Raw genomic sequence first — 19,099 nt, forward strand, 5'->3', positions numbered from 1 at the left:
GATTGTTATAGTGTGGTGCTAGCTTATGCCATTATTCTTGATCCAAAGTATAAGTTGGATTATGTGGACTATATTTTCAAGAAAATAGAGCCAATTGAGCACATTGCTAAAATGAAGGTGGAAAGCATTGGGACTACATTGTATAAGCTTTTTTCAGAATATGAACGCCCCAAGCCTATGGCCACTACAAATGTTTCATCTTGTGTTGGGAGTTCTAGTCATACTAGGGGTACTATGGATGATCCTAATGATGATGAAGATAAGGAAGATGATGAAAGTGAATTGCATTTTGTTTGGTATATGTTGTGCTATGTTTTTTTAATAATAAAGATTGTAATGTTGTGTGGTATTATTTTTCATTGCAATTTTTTTTAATGATTAGGAATTTGATCATTATGAAAGTGGTCGTGGTACCAAAACAAAAAAATCTCAGTTGGACTTGTATTTAGAAGAGCCTAGACTTGACAAAAAGCAAAATTCAAAGTTGGAAGTTCTCTCTTGGTGGAAAGAGCATTACAATCGGTTTCCAAAGCTCTCTTTAATGGCACAAGATCTCATGAGCATTCCAATAACCATTGTTGCTTTTGAATCAAGTTTTAGCATTGGGAAAAAAAATTCTTACTCCGTATCGATCACGTCTTTTACCTGAGAATGTGAAAGCTACATTATGTACTAAAAGTTGGCTATATGGATTTGAAGGTAATTTAATTTTTTTATAGTCATAATTATACAATTTTAATTCTTTATTTATTTGCTTTCATGGTACGTTAAGTTATATTAAAATATTATATTGTAGATGAAGATGCTGACAAAATTGGCCAACTTGAGCTACAATTTGCAAGTATGAATATTTGCAGTGCTGAATCTGCTACCAACGTTAAGTAGATTGAGATTGAGGTGTAATTCTTATAAAATATTACTTATTCTTCTTTACTTAATGTGTTATGTTTATTTTTAAATTTTTTTTTATTTAGTTTATCTTTCTAAATAATCTAACTTTACTATTATTTTAAATGCAACAGGAACATGTGCATTTAAGAAAACCAATAACTTGCTACTTTGCTAGCTTACTTGTTTTGTTTGTTTTAAGATCTATCTCTTTTTGAAGTTGTAAACTTGCAATTATATGCATTTTTACAGTGAACTATTAACATTGAAGACTTTTTCCATCATAAATTTATGACTATAAATAATTTTTCTCATGCTCAAAAGTCAAAACTGTCAGAATTGAAATGATATTAACAAGTGGCATTAAGTGCAATTCATTTGCTTAAGTGATTTTATTCATTCTCTATAAACAGGTTGTCATTGATTTGTTTTTGTAATTGAAAAAAAAAATTATTTGTTTGAAAAATACGGGTCAACCTGACCCGACCCGCAACCTGATTGACTCGTTTAAAAATGACCCGTGACCCATTTGACCCGCAAACCCGATTGAATCGACTCGAACCCGACCCGACCCACCAGTTTTACCACGTCTACTGGCAGGGCAGAGCAAGCCCACAATGGCGGAGGGAGACCCACTACTATGCGAAGCACATAGGCGACGCGTGACCCACTGAAAGGGGTAGTTTGGCCCACCAAAGAGGCAGATAAGGCCACACTTTGGAGCAAAGCTCACGAACACAGCAGAAAATCACTCGAGCATTCGATAGCAGGGACCTTCTATCGTGCGCTGAGAGAGACGACTCCTACTTAAGAAAATTCAATATTGTCAAGCTATTATTATTATTATTATTTATGTAAAAGGTGGTCTATATTAAGCTAAACTAAACATAGTACAAAGTATAACCTTAGGAGATATAGTTCTTACAAAATATCCTATAACCAAAGTTGATACAAAAACTTTAGATTAGAACACTGGTTGGCTTCATTATACACTTGTCGAGAGATCATCCTTTATTGTCAATTCGTCAACTCCCTACAATCCAAAATTAAAGTAAACAATTTAGGAGAAAATGAATTATTAGTAATAATGTAAATCGCCATTTGGGAATCTAATTTTAGTATTACATTATTGAATCTCATATCCAAGAGAATTTAAAATGCAAATTTTATTGCCCTAATTCGACACACAATGGAAGGCTCCGCACCTGAGCTTCGTTAGACTCAGCAAAAGTTTAAGGTGTAAATAATTAAATACAGACACTCATGGGGGAAATTATTGTATACTCCCGGAGTACCATAAATGCGTACTCCCTCCTCTCACATGAAGGGTGGGTCCCACTAATTAAATTCATGGTGGGACCCACCATTTACGTGAGAGGGGGGAGTATGCATTTATGGTACTCCGGAAGTACCTAATAATTTTCCCACTCATGGTAATTTTACACCTAAGAATTAAAACTAAATTAGTTTCGGCCCACTTAGGTGGCATGTGTCCCAATTGAGAAAATGTTCTGATTAGTAGAGGCCATAGAGAGTTCTACTATGTGCCAAAATTAGTATAAGAAAATACCATGAAAACCATCAAGCCCTAGAGCTTTTAAATGGCTAATCTGAAAGAGGACATCCTTAATTTCCTCACCTGAGGGATCAAGAATTACACCTGACAGAGCTAACCTGAGTTGTTCAAATCTAAAAAGAGAGATCCTAAGTATGGAAAAATATAAAAAAAAAAAATATAATAGTCTTGTTAGAAATCAATTACTTGATTTTTTTAGGGAATATCATAAAACTATAATATTGAAGATTCCAAAGGTTATGGAATTCAGGTCCTAAGTTGAAGAATGTATACATGAAAGTGTTTAGTATTGGGATTACCTAGATTGAGCAAATGCTCCTGGATTTGATTTGCCAAAACAAAAAATTCTTGATGTAGTAAGAGTTAGAATTTTTTAAAGTTGAGCTTTGAGAGAGAAAAGGAATGGTGAAGGGTTTATGTAAGGAGCTATTTGTGTACCTTTAATTAATATTGGACAAATTTGATTTTTTTTTTTTTAAAGTACTTGTAGAATTATTTTTATCCTAAGGCAACATGAAGGACTATTTCGTGGATCAAAATGAAAAATCTTAAACTTAAAATTCAAAAAAAAAAAAAAAAAAAACCCAAAAATTTAAGGGTTATTGGTGAAATTTATTCTTATATTTATTAAATATAATTAAGATTTTTTTTTTAATTTATAAAAATTAACCAAATAAGTCCACCCAAAAACTAAACCAGAAACTAAGAAAAGCAAGTTAATCTATATATATATATATATAAACCGAAGCCTCTGCTAGCTTCACAATTTTCCACGTCACCTTTTTTCTTTTAAAATTCTTTTTGATGTTTTATTATATTTGAATTATCCCCCCCCCCCCTCCCAGCCCATCAGCTTTCATGTCACTTTTTTTTTTTTTTTTTTTAATAATTCTTCTTAACGTTTTTGATGTTTTATTATATTAGAATTTATCCATTTAATGCCCCCTCAGCTTTCATGTCACCCTCTTTTTTTCTTTTTCTTTTTTTAAATTCTTCTTAACATTTTTGATGTTTTATTATATTAGAATTTATCCATTTAATCACCCCCCTCAGCTTTCACGTCAACTCTTCTCTTTTCTTTTCTTTTCTTTTTTTTTTTCTTTTTTTTTTTTTTAAATTCTTCTTAACGTTTTTGAAGTTTTATTATGTTAGAATTTATCCATTTAATCACCCCCGGCTTTCACATCAACTCTTATTCTTTTCTTTTCTTTTCTTTTTTTAATTCTTCTTAACATTTTATTAGTATTATCAATTTAGAACCCTAATCCAAGTTACAACTCTTTCTTTAGCCTTCACGTCTAAACCCTACAACCTCTCTGTTTTCTAATATACACTGGCACGCCAAAACTCAATCCTCCCACCGCCACTGCCACCATGGATCACTGCCACTGCATCGATTTCTCTTTACCTCTCCATCGTCGCTCAATCCAGCCCATCATGTTTTATTTTGAGGTAGTTAAAACATGTTTTTTACTCTCCTTAATTTCTATATATTGCTCTCTCTTTATCCACTTCAATTGTTCATGGAATTTTGTTAGTTTGTGGTTGTGGGTTGCTCTGGATTTAAGTTTTTTTGTTTTTGTTTTCATGGAATTTTGTTGGTTTGTGGTTGTGGGTTGCTTTGGATTTAAGTTTTTTTTTTTTTTTTTTTTTTTTTTTTTTTTTTTCTTTGCAGATTTCCACGTTTTCTTCTTCTTACTTTGTTGTCAAATCTATGGCAAAGAAGAATCATGAAATTTTTGTAATTAGATTTTCTTTTTCCCTTTTTTTTTTTTGTATGCAATTTTTATTGGATTTTTGGTTTCTTGGGATTCTTCTATTTGGTTTTAATTCTGGGTTTGTTTTAGTTGATATATAGTGTTTTTCTCATCTTCATTTTACATTGGTTTGGATTTTCTTTTTCCCGTTTTTTGGTTATGCAATTTTTATTGGATTTCTGTTTCCTAGGATTCTTCTATTTGATTTCAATTTTGGGTTTGTTTTGGTTTGATATATAGTGTTGCTGTCGTCTTCATTTACATTGGTTTTTCCTTTTTATAAATTATTATAATCTCTAGGTCTTATTATATGGTAGCCTATGGAATGTTATGTTGGGGCTGCCACTATTTTGGATTTTGTGGGAATTTTTTTTGAAGGTTGGGGTTGGTTAGTATTGTTTGAGATTGCTGAACATGTGTTTGATAGAATGCTCAGGTGTTTGTTCTCTGATTCTTCTTTGCCAATTCATTTGTGGTATTTCTTGAACAAGTTTGGAATGCTCAGGTGTTTGTTCTTAGATTCATTTGTAATATGCCTTTTGTTCTCTGTTTAAAAGAATTCAGCTACAAGAATTTACAAAAGGCTATGGTTTGATATATAGTGTTATTGTCGTCTTCATTTACATTGGTTTTCCCTTTTTATAAATTATTATAATCTCTGGGTTGTCTTATATGATAGCCTACAGAATGTTAAGTTAGGGCTACCGCTATTTTGGATTCTTTGGGAATTTTTTTTGAAGGTCGAGGTTGGTTAGTATAGTTGTTTGAGAGTTATATAACTCATTTATATATGATTATGCAAGATGGGCATGGTATTAGATATTTTAAATTTGAGGCAGAGATTCAGAGAGAGGGTTAAGAGAGACTTAACAAATAGCAAGCTTTAACAAATACCTCTATCATTATGCAAAATCAAAAGGCATATTACATATTTTTAATCTGTTGACTTCATAACTGAAAAATACATAGGTACCTACAAAAACCTCATTTTATGTTTTCAATTTTTAGTCACAAAGGAGCTTGCACAGGCCTTGAGAGAAAAAACAACCCTTGGTTATACTGATGCTTGTGTTGCTGCAACATGGTACTTTCTTTTCTTTTTAAAATTCTCTCTTTTCATTAAGTTTTTTTTTTCTTACACGTACACAAGCCGTTTGATAAAATTTGTAAGTGATTTTTTGTTGTTGTTCTAGAAGTCATAATACATGGAGAGTGGTAAGGAGGAAGATAAGTAGGGAATGTGATGTTGTGTTGTTGATTTAATCAGGGTGAGATGTATTTGTTGGCCTTATTTTCTCAATATCATTTTTTGTGTGATGTAAAAACATGACTGTCATTTTTTTTATGCTTTTTCAATTGAACCAGAATGGATTTTTTTCTCCAACTTAAATGAATGACTGGCTTTTATGTACTGCACCTATTCTTTGAACTTGCTTTCAAGTTTCATATGATTATATTCTTTAAGAAAACATGTACATACTCCAAATTAAAAGGTAGACTCTAACTATTTGTATTAAAAATTTGTTGTTTTTTTCCTCTTGGAATATACTTTTAAATCCTTTATGAGATTTTGTGTTACCAATATTTGCTATAGCTCAATTTGTTGTATAATTTATAGTGGTGGAACTACAGAGTGTGTATTTTGGTTTCTACAATGAAAATTGTTGGTTTGAGATCTCTAAATGTGACAAGACTTATTTGCGAAGTTTTGTTTAATGGTGGGGAGCAGAATTTTGAGTTGGGTAGGAAACATAGGCAACCACAAAATTTTTGAGGGTGGTTAGAGATGATCACTTGGAATGGAAGTGGTGGCTGGATGGTATGGATGATATAATATATTAGGTAAATGTTTTGAGTTGTTGTGAGAGTGAATATTATTTTTTCACTTTAACATTAGAGAAATCGTTACATCAATAATAAAATTTATATATTTATTTTATTAATATATTTCATTCTATTTTTCTTAAAATTTTGATAGAGATGGTAGTACCTTCAAAGCATACACAAGTAATTTATTCATATTATTTTTTTCCTATAAAGTTTTATTCTCTCACTGTCACCATTATCTACTCATCAATATATTTTAGCGTACCAATTACTTGCATTGGTACCAATTAATGAATTTCCAATAGGTTTAATTCTTTTTCTTGGTGATAGGTTTCAAATTTGCTACATAGAACATTTGGTCTTTGTTTTCCTTTTTGTTCTTGAAAAGATATGATAATTTCATCGTTAGATGATAGTTGGAAATATTTACAAATTTTCAATTAGTCCAGAAATTTGATTTTCCAGGTTCTAGGGATGAACGAGATCAAGATTTCAAAGGCCAATTTGATGTAAGCTGTGGCTTTTGTGATGGGTGGAATTCAAGAAGCCTGCAATGATATTTAAATCTTTCAACGATATCATATACATAATACCAAGTTTTGTATTTTTATATTCCCAGGTGATATATTGTTTTAACCAATCCAGTTGATTGTATTTTTATATTCCCAATATTTGATAATTGTTTTAACCAATTCAGTTGATTGTATTAGTTGCGGTGGAGGTTGGCTATTATGGTCAAATCGAAACCAAAGGCATGTGGATGAAACTTTGAAGTTAGTAGTGGATTTGGTGCAAACAACCTGTACACTTGCTGTGGAATATATGAAAGTTTAGAGAAATAATCAGTCTAGATAGCCTGTTGAAGGGTGTACATGGCCTCTATGGATTTGGGGCTTCAAGCAGTAGAGATAGAGTGTGAATTTAATTGTCCAGTAGATGAAGTAAAGTCAGCTGGACCTACCAATTTGAGCATTGGCCACATCCTTAATGATGTTAGACTACTTGGTAGTTGGTTCTTCTATTAGGAATATATTTTTCTCTTGTGGCTTTCCTTGAACAAACGGACCAACAGAGAAGATAGCATTTGAAGCAAAGAACTGGCTGGGTTTGCTAGACAATGATGTATTGGATGGAGGAGCATCCCCCATGTATTAAGACTCTACTAAACAGTAATACACCTGCTCATTGGAAAAAAAAAAAAAAAAAAAAAAAAAAAAAAACCCCAAATGTATTTGTAGCATTTTTTAGTGGAATTTCTTGCTTCCTTTCGGTAGTTTTAATATAGTGATACTCCAAAAAATTTTAAATCAATTTTTTTTTTCTATTAAAAGTTGTGCTGTTACCCCAATCCATTAAAAATCACTACTTATGTTTTAGTTTTAAAGTTGTAATATCTATTGGACAATATAGTATTTTGTGTTTAAATGCATTAATATTGTTCTTTTTTTAGAACCAAAAAATTGTCATATTTGAATGATATCTTGAATAATCACTAACTATATATAGTATATTATTAATGTCATCTCTTATTTATAAGCATTTCATTTAATTATATAAGTTATTCCAACTAAAATAAAATGAAATGAAGATTTGAAATAATATTTTAAACTACCATAAATAAATATTAGATATAAACTAAAATTAATAAAATTTTCTTTTTAAAATCTTATTTTTAATAGTTTTCCCGTGCATCGCACATGTTAGCGACTAGTTAGTTGTATTTTTGAACTAATCGGAAATTTGAAGTTAGCTAGCTACTTAATTTTGCTAGCGCTACTAGCGGGCTTTTCTTTTTGAAAACACTCCGATCAAAATATAGGTGCCACGCTCAAATTGAGGAAACTAATTGAGTAGAGAGATATCAGCTTCAAATTCTCAATTTTTCTGACTTGTTCGTTAAATCACACTGATCTTTTCTTCGTTGCAAGTGATAGAAATTTGAATCTACAATATTTTCTCACGTTCATGACGCGCGGTAATGTATCTTTATCAATCAAGACGATTGTGATAGCCACACTGATCAGCTCAAACAACCATACATATAAGTATAACATCCATGACCTGCCTGCAAGTAAGAGATGTAAAGCTAAAGTGTGATCTACTTTAACCAAGAAAGCAGATATATATACATATATACAGAATTATATCTAGTTATCTACCACCAAAAACAGTAAAATCTACAGTCTTCCAAGAAGAGCTTTGCCTGCTAATTCAAACCGCATGAAGTTGATGAGACTGGTGGCAATAAGCTCAGTACTAGCTAGCTTTGGCTGGGATGAATAGGAGGACCATGAGAAGCACGAAGACGCCGTATTGTGCGCTCCCGAGGGTCACTTGGCTCAGCAGCAGGGACGTAGTGAGCTATGGTTACAGACAAAAGTAGCACTCCCAAACATAAAACTGCATAGCAGTGGCGAACCAATTTCCCTAGCAACCCATCCACAATCTCCATCTCTCTTCTCTCTCTCTCTCTAACTCGAGCTTTTCGATGCTAATAATTTGTACTGGTGATTTGGTAATTACTAATTAGCACTACACATATAAACAAGAATTGTATCGGTTTGAGTGAAAGAGATGAGGAAAAGAAACAGTGGGCAGAGGTAGTAGAAACTAGAAAGAGATCGAGATGGAAAATTATGGGCAGGTGCTGGGAAAGAAACGCAAATCTGCGGATTGTTGAGGGCTTTGTTTGTTGTTTAGCTGCAGAGACACAGAGAGAGAAACATATATAACTCTCTGTTTTTTTCCCCCTGCAAGGCTGTAAAGTCTTTTTTTTTTCTTTTTTTTTTCAGAATTTTCAACGCTACAGCAAAATGATGATCATGTGCTGATGTGGGTGTCGTGTGTAACGCTTGGATCCATACGCCATTTGTGCAGGCCTCCCGTGTTGAAGTGGATTTTCAGGCATTGGTGGGTAGTGCACGTACGTCAACTGTGGCTGTGGCCCAGATATGGGTGTGGGCCTCAAATTCTTTATACATGGTCTGCAAGGCGATTTTGGCCCATTAGCATTTATTTTTAAAATATTTAGGCCCGAAACACTGTTTGGGAAATATATAGCAATATACCACTTTTTAGGTACTCGAGCTTGGCAAGCTCGAGTACCATGTTTTTTTAATACACTATCGCCCCATATTCAAGGAACCCTATAGTGGCGTTTTTAATCCCTATAGTGACGTTTTCGGGCCAAAAAACGCCACTATAGGGCCCCTTAACCTGTTATGGGGACTTATAAAAAAAATTTTGCAGGAAAACGCCGCTATAGGGACAAAAAACGTCACTATAGGGATTAAAAACGCCACTATAGGGCCCCTTGAACCTGTTATGGGGACTTATAAAAAAATTTTTGCAGGAAAACGCCGCTATAGGGACCAAAAACGTCACTATAAGGATTAAAAACGCCACTATAGGGCCCCTTGAACCTGTTATGGGGACTTATAAAAAAATTGTGCAAGAAAACGCCGCTATAGGGACCCAAAACGTCACTATAGGGCTTAAAAAGCCACTATAGGGCCCCTTGAACCTGTTATGGGGACTTACAAAAAAAATTTTGCAGGAAAACGCCGCTATAGGGCCCGAAACCGTCACTATAGGGCCCCTTGAACCTGTTATGGGGACTAAAAAAAATTTTGCAGGAAAACGCCGCTATAGGGCCCGAAAACGTCACTATAGGGCTTAAAAACGCCACTATAGGGCTCCTTGAATATGGGGCGATAGTGGATTAAAAAAACATGGTACTCGAGCTTGCCAAGCTCGAGTACCTAAAAAAGTGGTATATTGCTATATATTTCCCAAACAGTGTTTCGAGCCTAAATATTTTAAAAATCAATGCTAATGGGCCAAAATCGCCTGGTCTGCAATGAAGACTTAGCCCAATCATTAAAAGGAAGAAAAAGTCTTGACTATCATCTTTGATTAGTGTAATTACCCCATTTCTCTTTCATAGAAAGTTTTTACCACTCTCATTTTTTTAATTTTTTACATTTTTTTTATTTAATGATTGAGATTAAAAGTTGCTTTTTTTCACCTCTTAATTTTAGCCATTAAGAGCTATTGCATCAGGTACAATACCATAGATATTTTGTATTGCATCTAATCTCAATTCCTAGTGACTAGAATTAAAAATGAAATATAAAAACAAAAAGATCATGGAGAAGTTTTCTTATTTTGTTTTTCATAGGTCTCTCTCTCTCTCTCTCTCTCCATAAAATATGCTAATTGATTTTTCTTAACACTATACATCACTAGTTAGGGTGGCACATGCTACCTCTTGAGTGAGAAAATTAAGATAAAATTTCTATTTGAAGAAGTATAAAACTATATATATATATATATATATAAAATGTATGTCACACAAAAATTTAAGGTAACTATTTAATATATGAATATCTATTTTATTATAATAGTTTCTTAGTACTTATTTGCTAAAGGTAATATCCACTCACTAAAAACTTCTAAGAATGATAACAAATATCATCATCTCTCAAAAATAAGCAACTTAGTTTTGATAAAACATTGTTAAAATATTTAAATTTTAATAATGAATAATGTCATATGCTACAATTGAAACTTTTCATCAAATAATGTCATCGTTGGTCGGGTTAGGTTGACCCGCAAAAAACACGGTTCAGGTCACAGGTCAACCCATTTTTGCTTCGGGTCAAAAAAATTTAGTTCGAGTCGAGTATTTTTAGGATCGGGTTGGGTCAGGTCAGAAAATTCTGACCCGTTTTGCCATGTTTACCCATAACAACTATAAAAATTAGCCCTATCCAACCTTGAATTAAGCTAGCTTGCATTGGATTGTTAAGTTAGGGTTATTTTGTCAAGTATATATAGTAAAAGAATTGAGATTTCATTCAACTCTTAGGGTTTATTTGGATATCGCTTATTTACTAAAAACTGAAAACTTATTGCTGAAAACACTGTAGCAAAATATTTTTTAAAATGCAAAATACTATTCACTTGCTACTGTTCACGTGTTTTTGTGCTTTGGCTGGTCTATAAACAGTGCCATGGGACTAGCCAAAAAACGTAGACGTAATTACAACGCAGACGCGTTACTAAATACAATAATCGTACTCCATTCTATGTTTGGTCTCCTTATAAAAGACACTGTCTTATGTTAACTCTTACAGGGTCTCTCTTTCTCTCATACTTCTCAATAAGGCAATGCTCTAGCTCACACCTTAGCCAAGAAAGCGAAGATTTTTTTTTTTTTTAAGTGGAGCCTGTTCCTCCAAACCTTCATGATTGTTATGTTTCAGACCATTCTACTATGAATTAAAAGCAGAAAAGGTTTTATTCTAAAAACAAACAAAAAGTCGAGTAAAAACCTAAATAAAAATTGTACCATATTCCAAAAAAATCTGATTGCCTTCTCAAGAAATTTCAGAACAGTTTTGTTTAATTTATCTGAAAAATATGATAAACATTAACAAACTTATTTGAAAAATATAATTACTCCTTGGACCTTTTACTCAGCTACACTATAAATGGTAAATGAGTAAGGACCGGTGAGATAAGTCTAATTGCATGTGTCAATTTTTTTTCAATTAAGGAAATCTCCTGTGGAGAAGTTTTGGCCATCTATTTACATTAAAAAATTATTCAAAATATGTATATATATATATATATATATATATATATATATATATATGCAGTGGAAAAATTGAACACATCAGTATCTCTATTTTCCAATTCAAATTTTTCAAAAGCATATTACAAGATGATGCAACTCAAAACAATTACCCGATCTGTTCGTACACTCCAATCATGGCATCATCCATGTCCCTCTTCTTTCGTCATTATCTCCAATCAATTTCAATGTAGCGAAATTTTCACACGCTCATTTCTTTCTTTCAAGCACTTGTTCTTTTATCAAATGAAAAGTCTTTTAGTCCGATATCAATTTCATGTTGTGCACGAGCTGGTTGTGGTATTGGAGCCAGTTGACTCAATGTCACGGCCTCATTAACATTCTTATCAAACTCTATGTTACTTTTGTCCATTTGGTGGTGGTGATAAGAGGATGAGCCACCGCCTGTCGGCCGGTGGTGGTGTGATGGGGAGGGGGACTCGGTTTCCCAATGCTCAAAGTCAAAATTGGATTTTCTTGGTGAAGTTTGGACGCTGTCCATTTCACTCCTGTAGTTGCGCAAGAGATGAACCGGGGACGTGTGGTGGGATGGGGTTGCTGGTCTACTAGACATAGGTGTTACAGTTACAGACCCCTTGTTCTCCTTTAGGTGCTTCTTAGCTGAGTGGTGCCAGTTGCGTAAACCCAAGGCTACTCTTTCATTGAATATGGTTGGTTTCATGGTTGAACCCATCTGCTCATAACATAAAAAACAAACACCCAAGCATTATGGTGTTGAACTATTTTAGGAAAATTTATAAACTATTTGATTTAGATTGTTTTTTATTTGACATGTTAAATATGTGTATGTCTTAGCCATTGATTTACCTGTGTTACGAGGGCATAGAGTGGTAGAGTAACGTAACTGCAGAGAATTTGTATGAGGACCCTGAGAAAAGCACCGCCATTTTGTTAGTGTATTAGAAAATTTAAGTGGATATAATTTGAGCATTATGAATCTAACAAGTTTGAGACGTACCCCATTGAGATTCTGATGATGATATCCTCTATATTCTCGTGGAAACATGAAATCAACCCAAATTCATACTGAAAAAACCCAAAAAAAGAAAAGAGGGGTTCAACATATTTATACAAATTTTAGTACAAAATCCTACAATCGTTTTTGAACTAAAGAACATACATTCTAAAGAAAGAACACAATATGTTGTTTTGTTTTTAATTGATAAATTTTGATTGCAAAACTTACTCCAACCTCCTACCTTTACCAAAAGGCCTAATGGTACACAATTCATGAATTTTCTTATGGGCAAGGCTTCCATCCAGTGCATTAGATGAGACACAAGACTGACATGTGACCAATTTTAAACACATGTCGTGATTGTATCGCATTTAATACTCTAATACATTGGATATAAGTTAAATCTTTTTTTATATGCTTAACTTTTGTGTAATACACTATGGAAATGGTAGTGAAGCACAATAATTAGCTTCAAATTTAAGCAGTTTTTTCATTATCTCTTTTTCCAACTTTTCACTCGTACTTTTTTTGGTGCTGAACATAGGGAAATAGGATATAGAAGCTTACCCAAGCCCATGCAAATAAAGCAAGCTGAAAGGCATTCTGCAATAATGAATAAAGACCATAATGAAGTGTAAGTGAAAAATGATGATGGTGCATTAATTAAATCAAATCTAAAGAAGATAGAAAATTGGAAATTAAAGTACCTGAAATAGAACAAAGTTAATGAGGTAGAGAATGAGGCGAGGTTGATTGAACCAGAAGAGGTCATCACCTGGTTGAACCACTGAGGTGCCCTTCACAACCTCTCCTCTCTCTTGGATTCTCAATGCCATTTTGGTTATGATCCACTGTAGCTTGGTCCCTACTAATAGTATGACCTGCAGGTGCATTTTTAGCCGTTAGATCTGCTAATTATGTTAACATTTGAAAATTGTTTATAAAAAATGAATTATATATCTCAGTCAGACACACAGATAATTTGCTTACAATCAATGGGATAAATGGTAGCCATAGATAAGAATGCCAGCCTGCAAAAGGAGGAGAACTTTAGTCAAATAATTCGGCCAAAAATATTCAGGAACAAATTTATAGTCAAGAAAACACCATTTATGTGTTTTATAAGGAATCTTTTTGTTAATTTTAAAATTTTCCTTTCTTTTAGGCTGTGTCATATTTTTTTATTGCCATGCATTGCTTGTGCTAGGCCCTAAACAATTTGTAATCAATCGTGTGAGACATGTATCGGATTTTGGTATTCTATATAGAAGAGATAGAATATATATCTTTTTTTACTAAACTTAAATAAGTATACTTTAAAAATTGTTCTTTACTCACCATGAGTGTTAAAGAGCAAGAATAGCACTGCCAAAAACCAGATAGGAGGGCTGAAAATTGACAACAAGAAAATGTTACATAAGTAATTGGAGTTAATTAGGGGTGTATAGATATTTAATTAAGAGAGAAAAAAAATTATTGTTTCACACTCTTTAACGTTATTTTTAGTATATACAATGTTTACACTTTCACATTAGTTATCTCTTTTTTCTTTGGGTCAAGAATGTTCACATTTAACACCTAATGTATATGACCACCACACACCTTTGGTGCGATGGTCACTCCACAGGTATAAATGCTTATGGGGTGTGGGGGGGCAAGAGTCGGAGTTCAAGTTTTCAAGAGGGAGCTTCACACACATTTACACTTAGACTAGGCTAGAGTAGAATTCTATATTGTATCAAAAAAAAAAAAAATACCTGATGTATATGAATAGTATAAAAAAATGTGAGACAAACAAAGCTGAACTAACATTGAATCTGATAAAAAAGTAAGGCCTGAAGCACCAACCTAATTCCCACCACAACCTTGAAATCCTCTTCCAATGATCTATTGATATATTTCTGGAAGTTAAATTTCTGATGGCTTTGAGGTGACAGATGTGCCTGATTTATTGCATACAAATAAGGGAAAACTTAGCGGGGAAAAAATCATAGAATGAAATGATTTAGACCTCTAAAGTTCACAAATTTAGGGCCACATGTTTTACGTTACTCCTAAATGAGAAAGGCCGAATTTTTCAATGTTCCAACTTGCAACTCAATTGGTCGACATTCTTTGTTATTATTATTGGACAACAAGGAATTGACCAAACAAAATTTCTTCTCCTCAAATAATATATGTTGTTTTCTTGCGGAATTTAGGGCCCGTTTGGTAAAGTTGTTGTTCTAGCAACGTTGTCTGTATTTTTTGAAAATACATGTAGATGAAAAAATGTACAGAAATATGTATAATATTGTTTAAAAACTAAAAATTGTTGCTCAAAATCTCATACCAAACAACGCCTTAATATTTTAGAGATTTCTTTGACCTCAAACAATATATGCCACATAGTAGCAGATTATAGTTGGTTTCAAGGCCTGATTTGCAAGCCCAAATAATCTCTTTACTAAAAGAAATTTTTGCCCAAAAAAAAAAAAAAAAAAAAGCAATATGGGTTATGTATAATGTAGATACTCTTGTTAGAAGAAATAATTACCATGATAAATCCATGTCTCAACGTCAAGTAATCAACTTTAGGAACCGACCTGACAAACTGCCTGAAGAAACAAACCTGCAAAAGGAAGAAAATTAATTTCTAGAAGAAGAAAATTAAAAAAAAAGGAAGTCTGGTATGGAAAGTACTTATTTGACTATGACGTGGAGAAAAAATTCATATTGTTAACGAGGACAGACTCGTCAATTGGAAGTTGGAATAAAAAATAGTCAAATAAGCTACAGAAAATTTTGGACGGCTAGCTACTACGTCGTTTTCATAACTTGCCATACCAAGACCGCTTTCATGTTGTCCTAAATCGGTATTCACCAAGACCGTTACCGTATTCCATCAGTGGCATAAAATAAAAAATTGATGTTGTCAAGGGAAACCTTATTATATATTCGAAGGAAAAATTCATCAAAAAATATATATATATATATATATATTTATTTATTTATATGAAGGAAATGTCACATCATATATGTGTACGTGTGTGTATGAAGGAAAGGAGATATCAAGCTCTTCTAATTTTTTAATTTCTTAATTTAATTTCAATAATTCTTAGGGACTCTTGACATGCACATAATCTTGAGAAGGTTGTCTTTTATTTATTGAAGCACATCAATAAATCAAGCATATAAAATTACTTAGCAATACTTCGAGGTTTTGAAATTCCTTTTTTTTTTTTTTTCTTTTAACACTGTAAAGGGAATTTGATTTATCTCAAAAAAATAAAAATAAAAATAAAAAAGAGATCCTAAAGGGTATTCTACCAGAAAATAAATCTAAAGCCATCAATTTAGCTTATAATATGGTACAATTACTTTTAGATGTGATACTCAGAATTTCAAAAAAAATACCAACCAAATAGCATACTGAACTTTCTTGGTAAATGACAATCAATGCGAACCAAACACAGAAGGCTAGAGGGAATTTTATTTGAATATGAGCCCTAGACTTCGTTTGTGATAATCCACAGTTCTTTGTCGACAATTAATGGGACATGGGTCCGTTTTTGTTAGGTATAATAGAACGTCATGTGATTTTCAAAGTGGGACTGCATTATATGCCCACAAAAACTGATCCTCATAATTTCTATGGTGACATTAATAATTAGAAAAGACGCGTAATGAAACCTAGCTATCTCAGTGACTGCAATTAGCGTAGGGTATTTCTTGTTCTTGAAACTTTCAATTGAAACCATTGGTATTTAATAATTCCATCCATTGCGACTTGATGTCAAATCTAAGATAAAGATATGTTCTCCTATAGAAGGGGATTCAATAATTCATCTTTCATCAACATGCTTTGTCAAGTTGGCTTGTGGGGTTCTTATTTTTTTATCATTTTGCAGAAGTGGATGAAAATGAAGTTTAGCTTAGTGTAACTCACAAAAGTTCCATAAAGTGTACAAGTACTGCTAGCTTCAGAAAAATTCAAACTTGGGATTTCTTTTCTTCCTACTTTTTGGCATGATTTAAGAGAGAGTTCTTTTTTCTAAAGTGTTACTTTTTGGCAAGAAGCATATGCTTTTTTAGCACCATTGTACCAAAGTAAACTCAATGGGAAAAGAGGAAAAGAGCTACTTACTATCCACATGAGAGCAGGTGTTTTGGTCCAAAAGCTCAAGTGTCTTCTCCCAAATGATGTGTCCCTTGCAAACCTGAATCGCTCTGGGTCTGTGACACATGCAACACTAGGCTAAGTCAGTATACAAATGTAAATGCACCAATGTATAAGCACAAAATCAAGCTACATAATGTTGATTTGGACTAACCGTGTGAGAACTGGTACTCAGCTGTTCTTGTTTCAGTCTCCCAATTCTTCCAACTTCTCATCTGGAACCAAATAGGCCTAGGGTGAGTTTCGGGGAAAAAAATAGTTAAAAGTAATTTAAGTAAATTTGGTAGGATAAATGAATAAATACCTTGGCTCTACCCAAAACCAGTGTGAGAACGCAATAAAGGACGTGAAATACAGCCAACACGAAGATAAAAATGTGTAGTTGATGAATACCATCTTTGGACACAAATGGGACCATAGACTGCAAATTAGAACAGCAAACATACCCAAATTAAGATCTAATTAGACCAAATGTACCACATGCTAGATTTTTGTTCCTTTTTTAAACACAACGATGAACCTAGCTTGATCAGCACATAAGTTATCATCAACTCATGATAAAGATTCTTTTGAATAAATTAATTTTTGATTCCATAACTACACAATAGGATTAAAAAATATACCGTAAGAGGCGCGTAAAAGGAAAAGAATGTTAATGATCAGACAAAAAAAGTTAAGAACTTTGGTGTAAAACCGTGGACAAATTAAATCATTCCATACGTTGTAAACTTGACGATTAAAAAGTGTCCTTTGTCCCCATTTTGCCCAAATTGCAAGTTTGCTATGGAATTCCAAACATTGGTTTGACATTTATATTTGATTTGATTTTAGTTTCTTGTATAATATTCTCATTCAAACTAATATTCCATCATTCAAGAGGCACATAATAATAAAAATATATGAAAATAGCAATGTATTGCCTATTCTTTCTTTAAGGTATAAGAAGAGACAAAAGATGGAATATACACACACCCTGGCTGCACATTTATCTGTAGATGAGGCTGCGCCTGCTAAAATGCGTCGAAACCCTTTGCCGGAATCCGATACAGTTAGTAGCCTCCGGCCATTGGTTTCAGAATTAGTTTTAGCTTCTTCTTGCTCCTTACTGCATGGATGCATTGTTGCTCCAATTTTCTGGGATACACATACAGTTGAAATTGTACCTTGTCCTACCGTTAAAAGCAAGGATATAAATCCCAATAACATAAGCTCTGCATGAACCAAAAGAGCAACAAACAAACAAAGAAAGTTAATTAATAATTTTTTTTTTAGAAACAAACACACACACAATTAAAACTTTAATAGTATATAGTTTGTCTAATATTTTTAACATTGAGATGAACATGAGGAATAGCGGTGTGTACCTGATTTGATCTTTTCTAGTGCTTCATATAAAGCACTTTTATGTTTTTTCTTCAACCACTGCAAATTGGTGCAATGAAAAGATTTCAATATTCTGAACTCAGAATCAAATAAACATGTCCAAGCAGTAAAACCCCGAAAACCCAATTGAGAATTGTTTTAAGTAGAAGTAGTCATAGACATACCATTCCTATGAGATGAATGATGTGCTCGATGATAATGGATGTTAGAACCAAAATGAAACACACCACGGCAACAGCCCAAGTCGGTGTTTCTTCTAAAGATCTTCCTCCACCTGCTCCTGCCATGGCCTCAAATTACAAAACCTTTTCCCGCTAGAGAGAGCTTAACAATAAAACATATATAGAGCTCGATCGCCGCTGGAAATTCTTGAGTGAGGTATTCAACTCCAGGGATATATCAAAAAAGAAATATTTTTTATTGGTTCGTTGACAAAGTATAGTTTGATGTAGTAGAATAATATGTGTGGACAAATGAGAGCATAAAAATCTTGGGGTATATATCAGGGAGTTTGTACAAGGAACCAGAAGGGGCAAGTGAATGTGACTTTGACAATTTTGACGCGTGAAATGAATGGCACAGAAAAACCGAAATGAATGTGCACGAGATGTTTTCATTATATATATATATATATATATATATATATATATATATATATATGAGTCCTTTCAATACCACATAAAGTTGTACAGAAAAACCCACAAATCACTTATGTGACGAATTATGATTGATAGAGGGGTAGTGGTAGGACACCTCTCCACCAACCATAAATCGTCACATGGGCGAGTTGTAGATTTTTTTGTACCACTTTATGTGGCACAAGACTTTTCTTATATATTTTTTCCTACACTCGTTTTAATTAATACTTTTTTATAAAATATTTATAATTATA

At 33.1% G+C, this 19,099-nt stretch overlaps 1 protein-coding gene across 2 annotated transcripts; it reads right to left on the reverse strand.

The window, feature by feature from the left end:
* Nucleotides 1-11,719: 11,719 nt before the first annotated feature.
* LOC126726192 (MLO-like protein 6) lies at nt 11,720-18,786 on the reverse strand. Of its 2 annotated transcripts, XM_050431376.1 has the most exons (15): nt 18,372-18,785; nt 18,189-18,246; nt 17,797-18,035; nt 17,129-17,245; nt 16,979-17,039; nt 16,792-16,880; nt 15,202-15,276; nt 14,514-14,608; nt 14,004-14,053; nt 13,656-13,696; nt 13,373-13,546; nt 13,233-13,268; nt 12,666-12,733; nt 12,515-12,575; nt 11,720-12,380 (listed from the first exon to the last, which is right to left on the reverse strand). In XM_050431376.1, the coding sequence occupies exons 1-15, from the start codon at nt 18,492-18,494 to the stop codon at nt 11,910-11,912; spliced, it is 1,758 nt and encodes a 585-aa protein (XP_050287333.1). In that variant the 5' UTR covers nt 18,495-18,785; the 3' UTR covers nt 11,720-11,909. The 2 variants fall into 2 exon arrangements, with proteins under 2 accessions (XP_050287333.1, XP_050287344.1); XM_050431387.1 differs by lacking the exon at nt 17,129-17,245 and having other exon boundaries at nt 18,372-18,786.
* Between the last annotated feature and the right edge of the window lie 313 nt (nt 18,787-19,099).

Source organism: Quercus robur, chromosome 1 (assembly GCF_932294415.1).
Source record: "Quercus robur chromosome 1, dhQueRobu3.1, whole genome shotgun sequence".
NCBI lineage: Eukaryota > Viridiplantae > Streptophyta > Magnoliopsida > Fagales > Fagaceae > Quercus > Quercus robur.